Source organism: Macadamia integrifolia, chromosome 13, assembly GCF_013358625.1.
Source record: "Macadamia integrifolia cultivar HAES 741 chromosome 13, SCU_Mint_v3, whole genome shotgun sequence".
NCBI lineage: Eukaryota > Viridiplantae > Streptophyta > Magnoliopsida > Proteales > Proteaceae > Macadamia > Macadamia integrifolia.
In genome coordinates, this window is record NC_056569.1 from 1,037,622 (window position 1) to 1,047,413 (window position 9,792).

The window sequence follows — 9,792 nt, forward strand, 5'->3', positions numbered from 1 at the left end:
AAAAAAAAAGAAAAAAAAGAAGATATATATGAAACAAAATCCCAATCCAAAGTAAAATCCAATAAACTCATATCGGTTACGATTTGGATTTTATTTTCCATCAATTCTATTCCGTTTCATCAGTTCAGGCTAAATTTTGGCATCCTTAGATATATCTATACATTTTTTTTTCCTGAAAAAATACATATATCTATAGTCTATATAACATACTACATATTAGGATATTTTTTCTATTACATATGGGAACCACATTAGTTGGCCAAGGTATAGTTGAAATATCTCATCCTTTTGTGTGATTTTCACTGTGCATATTAGGGGTGTCAAAAAAGCCCAGTCAACCCGAACCAGCCCTAATCCGCCCTGAGCCCAAATAGGGCTTAGATTGAGATTTTCAGGGCCGAGGTAGGGTTGGGTTGGGTTGGGTCGGGGTTGAGGTCTAAACCCAACCCAACCCAACCCAACCCAACCATGTTTATTAAGTATATAATCATATAAATATGCTTATAATTATTAATGGATACTTATAGAAAAAAGATTTTTTATTTTCCATAATCTAAAACTTTGGTCTTTGACCTCTGCAATGCATCAAAATCAAGTAATCAAGTAACCGATAGTATTTAGTTGGACTAGATTGAATTAAATAATCCAATTAGGGTTCATCAGGTCTAAGTTGGATTGGATTAAAATTAATTAGGTTGGGTTTGTGCTGAGATATTTCGATCCGACCTAGGGTTAGAATGGACTTGAGTTGAGTTGAGTTGAGTTGAGAGACCTTAAGATTGAAAACCCAGTCCGGCCATTGACACCCCTAGTGCGTAGATTCGTTTCCCATTTCCTAATAATGAATGGGAAGTACGTACTGTTGGATTTATGGGCTAAATTAATTATTCGGGTTGATTAAATGGGTGAGAGTCAAATTGCATGAACCGGTTCGGTCCACTCTCAAGCTTAGGGATATGCTGGCTCAACCCATTGTGGTTTAGGGTTTTGAGTGCAGGACAGTATTATAAATACTAGGTTTTGGGTCCCTACAGCCATCATTCACTCTTCCCCACTTTACCACTAAAGTGAGAGAACCAAGGAGGTTTAAGGGGCTGTAGAAGATCCATAGTCAAGCCAAGAGAGCGAAAGTGGGAGTGACCAACATCAATCATCTTTAACATACTAGGTGAAAGGTACAAATCGATCCTCCATAATTTTATTAGATTCGTGTTCTTGTTTTTCCTGTGTGGTTTTCTCAATAGGGTTTCAAACTCAAACCCATAGTGAGTTCTAACAAGTGGTATCAGAGCAGACCACATGGGACAAGAATCGATTGAATTTTTCTTGTACATGAGGATTTTGATTATTACTTAAAACCTGATTTGATTAAAAATCATGAAAATCATAAAAATCGTAATTTTACCACCACTTAAATATCCTGTATGGAAAAACTTTCTTCACAAAAGTTGTAGATCACGAGAAGACGGTCGCGGCAGTATGCCGCAAGTCACCGAAAACTTCCAGACGCGTTGGCATGCTCCGTTGGAAACCGGCTACCGAAGGAGAGAGAAAAAAAAAATGGAGGCTAGTCATCGCCGGTTCAACTCGGAAACCCTATCGATTTGACTCGGGACACAGTGGGTCAACTCATGTGCACTATTTGACTCGGTCAAAGGTTGACCGGGTCGTTGACCAATTGACCCGAATTTGACCCGAAACTCATATGCCCGAACCGGTTGGTTTGGATTGATTTTAAAAAAAAAAAACTTAAAGGCTTGTTTGGTTTTTATTCCTTTTGCGTTTTTTATTTAAACTACTTTAAATTTCATTTAAAGGTTCGTTTTAAGGCGAAATTGAAATCTGTTTTTTGCGTTGGATTCCTTGTTTCAGGCCACATTTAATGATCTAATTTTTAATATGACATATTTATTTGAAATTTTATGTTGTATTTGGTTTTAATTTGTACTTTTTGGGTTTTTTTTTATTTAAACTACTTTAAATTTCATTTAAAGGTTCGTTTTAAGGCCAAATTGAAATCTGTTTTTTGCGTTGGATTTCTTGTTTCGGGCCACATTTAATGATCTAATTTTTAATATGACATATTTATTTGAAATTTTATGTTGTATTTAGTTTCAATCATTGAAACAAAAGGGCGTTTTTATTTAAACTACTTTAAATTTCATTTAAAGGTTCGTTTTAAGGCCAAATTGAAATCTGTTTTTTGCGTTGGATTCCTTGTTTCGGGCCACATTTAATGATCTAATTTTTTAATATGACATGTTTATTTGAAATTTTATGTTGTATTTAGTTTCAATCATTGAAACAAAATGGCATAAATCAATGCTTTGAAAAATATATATGTTATTGGTTGCCATGAAATTGAGAAGTTTTTTTTTAAATTGAGATATGTTAATATGGAAAAGGGTGTAAGCTTCCGCTCATTCTTAGTTGCAAAGTAATTTTGCTTTAGGAAACCATGAAATGATGAGGTGGAATCCACCAAAGTGGTACATCTTATTATTTCATGATTTTCCACAGGGAAGCAATGTAGGTGACATTTGCCCAAAGGTGATGTCACCAAAGTTAAGAAAATGACAGTAACCTAGAGGTTCCTAAGCCCAAAGGTGAGGGGATTTCAAAAGTTATTGTTCTTTTCACAGTAAATATAAATTTACAAGAGGACCAGTGCATTCTTAGCCCAAAGGATAGGAATGTAGTTGCGGTTGTGACTCTTGTATGGTTATTGTTGTCCTAGTGACATTTATATGTATGTTTTGAACATAAAGATATACATCTCCAATGGGAAAGATATGATAGAACTGAGTGAAACCCACCAAAGTGGTACATTCAATTCGATTGTATCTTCTCCAACAGTAAAGGTGATACTTTCCCAAAGGTTATGTCATCAAGGTTTGAGGATAATTATCCACATTTCAGAAAGGGACATTAAATTTGGAGTTCTTTTGCCCAAAGGTGATTGAATTCCGAAGTTAGTGTTGTTTTCACAGTTAAAAGAAGAATATAAGAGCATCAGCTAATTCCTGTCCCAAAGGATAGGGATACATTTTTAGTTATAACTCTTATTTAAAATATATTGATAGTATTACATGCTTTTATATTATGATTTATATTTTGATATTTGGCATGTATTGTGTTCTTGTTACTGCTGTAGTAAGATGGCCATTCCCTCAAGTTATGTGTCTTCCATCCCAATGCTCACTGGTAACAACTATCAAAAGTGGGTGGAAGAATTAGAATTGCATTTAGGTCTTCTTGACTTAGACTTGGCACTTAGGGAGCCTAAACCTGAGCCTCTCACAGACTCGAGCAGAAGTGCTGAAAGGACCAAGTTTAAGAAATGGACTGAAGCAAACAGAAAGTGCATACTGGTTTTAAAAAAGGCAGTTCCTGAAATTATACGTGGGAACATAGAGATCAAAGACACTGCAAAAGAATTCCTGGATGCTATTAAAGGTAGATTTCAACACAACAAGAAAGCTGAGAAAACCACATTGATGACCAGGCTAATGAATACAAGGTATGATGGATGTGGGAGTGTTAGAGAATACATTTTGGGTGTAGCTACTGATGCTGGTAAACTTAAGGATCTTGGAATACAGATCGATGAAGAATATATTGTACACATTGCACTGAATACCCTCCCTAGTCAGTATAAGGTTATCCAATCTACCTACATTGCACTGAAGGACGATTGGAGCCTAAATGAGCTCATTTCCATTTGCACTCAAGAGGAAGAAAAATTGAAACAAAATAGGTTTGAGAGTGCACATGCAACTTTCCACAAGGGATCTTCTGGTGGACCAAGCAGAAGGAACAAAAATTTTTCCAATAGAGGAAGCGTCAAGCCATATGACAGGACTAATAGCTCTCAAGAACTTGACACATCTCAAAAGGCTCAGGATGAAGAGAATACCAACAACGTAGAGTGTTTCTGGTGCCATAAGAAAGGACATGTGAAGAATGACTGTTTTATTTTCAAGAAATGGTTAGAGAAGAGGAAGAATTCTGGGGTTGATAAGCAGGATGATACTAAGAAAGGGTGAGGTAGACTGATCATCAGCAATTGAGAGCAAGTAAAATTTAGTCCCATCAAGTAGTTAGGATTTCTTTACATACAGTTATTTGAAATGCTTGATTAGTGGGAGCTCTGGTTTTGTTTAGTATTTGTTTATGTTTTGAACCTTAGCCCGTATGTTTTGGGGCACAGTTTGATGAATTATGGTTAAGTTTTAGCATTTACATTATGCACATTTATTTCTTGAAATATTTGGTTTATGATTTCATTTGAAAATGTTTTTATGGGCAGTAATTGTCTTAGTTATAGGCAATATTTTGCCACAGTTCAAAACGTAATGTTTGCCACATTTTAAGACAGTATTTGTCACAGTTCATAGGTAATATTTGCCACAGTTTATAGGCGGAAGGCCACAGTTAGATATTAACCACAGATCAAAGGCGATTTGCCACAGTGAAGGTTAATATCACAGTTAAGGACCTACATGGAATGACAACAGTGTAATTTGAGGATATGTCAATATTTCTATGATGGTATCCCACATAGATTCGTGTTAAGAAACTTACTTATGTTTGTAATAACAGAAAGTTGTATGCCGTATATTGAGGTGTATCTTCTGCTGTTATTCGATGTGAGTGGTTTTTCAACTGAATCACAGTAAGAGTGGTTAATGTAATAAGATTCTATGGCCACACCAATTTAAAAGACATCCTTATAATTAATGTAGCCCAAGTGGGAGATTGTTGGATTTATGGGCTAAATTAATTATTCGGGTTGATTAAATGGGTGAGAGTCAAATTGCATGAACCGGTTCGGTCCACTCTCAAGCTTAGGGATATGCTGGCTCAACCCATTGTGGTTTAGGGTTTTGAGTGCAGGACAGTATTATAAATACTAGGTTTTGGGTTCCTACAGCCATTATTCACTCTTCCCCACTTTACCACTAAAGTGAGAGAACCAAGGAGGTTTAAGGGGCTGTAGAAGATCCATAACCAAGCCAAGAGAGCGAAAGTGGGGGTGACCAACATCAATCATCTTCAGCATACTAGGTGAAAGGTACAAATCGATCCTCCATAATTTTATTAGATTCGTGTTCTTGTTTTTCCTGTGTGGTTTCTTCAATAGGGTTTCAAACTCAAACCCATAGGGAGTTCTAACACGTACGGCTTAACAAAAGCTTTGCCTTGCTTTTCTTTTGGTATGGAGCTTTTCCTTGCTTTTTACACCACTAATCTATTGACTGATTGGGCTGATTCGGTTGATGTTCTTTTCAGAACGCGCTTCGAGGGAATGAGGGGATGAATCTTCTCAGTTTTTTTGTACAGGGTTTTACCTTTCCACCCAAAACCCTGTCTTCTTGCTTCTCCCCCACCATCCACTCCCTCACTTTACTGTAAGAGCCACCGCAAAATCCTCCTCTGATCGCTTCAAATCCTCTCTCTTCCTCCGGTAAAACCATAAATTCCTGTGAAAAACCCACCCCTCACCCCTCCTGTTGCTTCTCCCCACTCAGTCTCTTTCAGCACGAACCCTCTTTGTCTCTTCTTCCTATTACCCTTACTCATCTCCTGCTCTCTCCTCTCACTAGTCTGCAAACAAGTTGGTTGGGGATTTCGGTTCCAGGTGCTCGAACACTGAAGACACGAACAGTAAAGGTTCGATTATATCTCTCTTCTTTGTTTACCTATCTCTGTTGTTGATCTAGTGGTTGTGTTGAATTGTGCTTCCATGCTGATGGAAATTTTATTTTTTTATTTATTTATTTTTAAGACCAATTATGTTACAGAGGAAAAAAATATTATATATATATATATATAGAAAATATGGGTAACCTAAAAAAAAAAAAAAATCTTTGTTGATGATGCTATGTTGATTGTGTTGGTACCCTTTACCTTGAGTTGTTGAATTGGACAGCTGAAGGAGGTGAAAGCTGCTACACAAGTTTGTATAACAGCTGTTTCAAGCAAATGTTAGAAGATGAAGTGAAATTTTAGCAATATTCTAGTTTATGTTGCTCACCTATAATTGTATTCAGAAAAATTATGATGGGTTGGTGCACAGTATGGTACCTAGGGGTGTCAATTTGTGGCCCGAACCGGGTAAACCGACCGAGACCGACCGTTTAAAGACCGGCCCGGCCCGGACCGTTTATTAAACGTGTCGGGCTTGAGCCCGGCCCGTTTATAAATGGTCGGTCTCGGTTTTGCTACTTGAATCGTCGGGCGCCCGACCGAGACCGACCGAATAACGCCCGACCGAGACCGGCCTATTGTGCACCGACTTGGCCCGACCCTTTAATGATTGTAGAATACCTATTTTACCCCCCAAATTAAAGAATAAAAACTAAAAAGTAAAGACATGTTCACATTTTAAATAATGATTAGATTTTGTATCATTTATTGATTTATTGTCATTTTTTTGGGCTTGCATAAGTGGGCCGGAATATAATAGCACATTTTAAAGAGGGCCCGTTTAAAAACCGGTTAAAGCCCGTTTAACATTAAACATGTCCGTAGCCCGGTTAAGGCCCGACTAAAGCCCGATTAAGGTGGCCCGATTATAACCCGAGACCGACCGACCGAATATAAAGTGTACCATGCCCTCAATAACTAAGCCCGATTAGTTAAATGGGCGTACACGGTGTAGCCTTTGAAAGTCTTCAAGCCCGATCAAGCCCGACCGAAACCGAACCGGCCCGACCGGTTGACACCCCTAATGGTACCCATATGCCCTAACTTGTTCTTGAAATAAAATTATGGGAGGTTCAGTGGCCTGTCAGCAATTTGTCCCTACCTAAAATTTAATACACGTTGATGTATCCATATCAAACTTCTATTAGTCTCGTTTAGTGAAGTTTTGAAGAACTATGATAGACTCCCCTGCATTATTAAGGACATTAAACTCTTTTCTCAATGCAACAAGTGGATCTTATATGGAAAATTTCCGAGTTAAGAAGTCCATACTCCTTGTGAGCAATGGCTGCTCTCCATAGACCATCTTCCCCTACCTATACAGTTATTTTCTATACATTATTTATTTCATTGATTTTGGTGTCCAAAATGCATCCCTCTGATCTCTTGGCTTGAATACTTGCCCTCTAGTCTACAAGATGGCCCATTGTTTTGCGTGTTCATTCCTCCTTTGGGTGTTATATATAAGAAGGCCTTCCCCACTCTGCACTTCAAAGTACATTGGTTCTCAGTGTTTAAGCAATGTTTTGAGTATCTCAATCCCATTGCTTTATGATTGCTTTTTTGTGTTTATTTTTTAATAGGAAATGAGCGACGACGAGGGTGAATTTTTTGAATGTCAATATGATTCCTCCTCTCTAGAAAGGGTGGTACCATTTGGCCCTTCTGGTTTCTCAAATCTACTGTTACTGAAGCCACAAGTGATGAACGAATTTCAAAACCTTCTGAACCATACCAAGGCTGAATTGGAAAATAAGAATGATGAGCTTAATGAATTGCAAACTTTGCAGGACAATACCAAGGCTGAATTGGTGAAGAAGAATGATGAGCTTAATGAATTGCGAAGCCTTCTAGATAGTACCAAGGTTGAATTGGCAAAGAAGGATGATGAGATGAATGAATTAAAGAAGCAAAAGATTGATCAGGGCTGGAATCCTGAACAGTTCCGAGTGTCTATTGTTGCAATCACAAACTCAATGAAGAAAGTGTTTGTTGAATTTGGTCTTGAGCCACCGAAAAGTGGAGATCCAAAGTCAGTGTTGAAGTTTCTTGAGATGCTACATGATTTGATCCTTAACAAAGAATTCAATTCCACTTTCTTAGTAGCCGCGAATGGGATACTGGCCTCGATTGCAAGTATATTTGAAAAACGTAGTGGCTTAACCATTGGCATGGAAACAACGATCAGTAATCCAGCCCGTCTTATTGACAGTCTATTTACCTTAAGAGGCTTTATTGATTCCCACTTCTTTATTGATGCTAGTGTTATAGTTGAGGATTTCCATCTGTTGAACAAGGACGACCTCCCAATTATATTTTGGGATTCTGCAGCAGATGTGCCTGAGTTGAAGCAAAAGGATAAAGGTGCAAAATCAATCGATAACATCGACAAAAACTTCCACTTCTACGGGTATTTCAACATTCCAATGGTGGGGATGTTCAAGGGTGTTTTAACGAGAGTTCATGTGAACTTGCCAGATGAGGTCATGGTGAAACTTCAAGTAGGCAAACATACCCTTAATGATAAAAGGTTTTGGTTTGTCAATGCCAATGGTGCAAGTATATTTCAAAAAGAGCTTTTGAGTCTTGAAGACATCAATTTCACCCCTTCTCGGGTCTTGGGTGACCGAACTGACTTCTTAGAGTTTTTGCCGAGGATGAATCGAACCTTCGTTAACGAGAAGGGTACATATCTCAAGTTTGACTTTATTGCCACCAAGAATCCAAGACCGTTGGGTGACAATGTGGTTCGCTATTATGATAAGGATTTTGTAATGCAAAATCCTTTTAAGTTGGTGCAATTTGATAAGAATGAAAGTGTAAAAGATATCATACAACGTGAAGTTTCATTCCCTGCATCCTTCTCAAGTAGAAGTCAGAAATATGCCACCTGGATTGTGCTTTCACGCTCCGAAATATCTGTTTAATTGGGAAAATAATGAAAGCCTCTGATACTTTTCGCAAGAATGCTCTGGTTAGCATCTTCTTCGAGCAAAGCCAACATGGGGAGAACTGTTATGTAGATGCTCTAGCAACAACTTTCTTTGTTTTTGAAACGGAGAAAACATATTGGTGGGACAATGTTGAAAAAAAGCCTCCAAAATTTGTTTAATAGGGCTTGTAGTCATGCACTTTATTTTGTGTTTTATTTTATTTCAGTTTGTTTAAAATTAGAGAAAAGAGATTGGAGCGAAAATGGTAGCTTCTGTTGATCCTTTTTTAACCAATCCGGTTATGATGATGTTGTATCCACACAACATCATTGACCAATTATTGTAAGGTAGGGTGTTTTCTATAATTTCACACCACCTCCTCCATTTATCCCTCACCCTTCTTACCATAATGAGATTTTTGTTCCATACTCCAGGTTTGGTCTCGTCAAGTAAAATGATTTTTTTTTACTATTTTACCCTTGACCCCATATCGATATCCATTCCAGGATCTGTCATTTTGATTGTGTGCTTTAGTGGGTTTCCCATAGGGATTGTTGTTGTTGTGCATTCTCTTGTTACTTAGGGGCCGTTTGATAACACTTCTATTCCTGGAGAGTGTTCTTTTACAGAAGTGTTCTTTTTCGATTCCATGCTGTGAAGACACTATTTCGAAGAAATGGCTTTAGAACAGGAAAAGAACAGAAACAGCGTTTGACAAACACTTCTATTCCTGGAGAGTACAATAATGAAAATTCACTTTTGAACAAAGAAATCAATAGTTACAAACATGCTATTATGGTCAAATTTAACTTAAATAAGGAAATAATTTGTTTATGAAATTATCTTTTAAAATACTATTACTTAAAGGAAATAATAAAATATAAACATAAAGAGTTTCCACAGTTATCTTAATAAGAAAACAAAAGTCTACTATTCAAGTTTATAGGAATTACAAAATAAAAATCATAGCTGCAAATAGGTGTCTTTAAATTTTATTACATAAACAATCAAATCAGGGGGTAACCCTTATCTACTGCCATCTGATTTGCAATTTGTATCCTTAGCTCATTCATCTGTCTTCCTTGTACACGTTGACTGCCCTGATGAATTGTAGTAGAAGTACTCGCAATATCACCATCTTCTTGTTCTC

The 9,792-nt window shown here is 37.3% G+C and overlaps 1 protein-coding gene across 4 annotated transcripts in view; it reads left to right on the forward strand.

The window, feature by feature from the left end:
* LOC122059846 overlaps positions 1–9,792 on the forward strand; it is a 41,028-nt gene that overhangs the window by 11,496 nt on the left and 19,740 nt on the right. Inside the window, exons 1-2 of one of the 4 annotated variants that reach the window (XM_042622891.1) lie at positions 5,287–5,673; positions 7,293–8,905. The exons of 1 other annotated variant lie outside the window; for it this stretch is intronic. In XM_042622891.1, coding sequence (XP_042478825.1) covers positions 7,296–8,636 — 1,341 coding nt within the window. In that variant the 5' untranslated portion in view covers positions 5,287–5,673; positions 7,293–7,295 and the 3' untranslated portion in view covers positions 8,637–8,905. Of the gene's footprint in view, positions 1–5,273; positions 5,674–7,292; positions 8,906–9,792 lie in introns of those variants that run through there. 2 more of the 4 variants (XM_042622887.1, XM_042622889.1) reach the window with 2 other exon arrangements.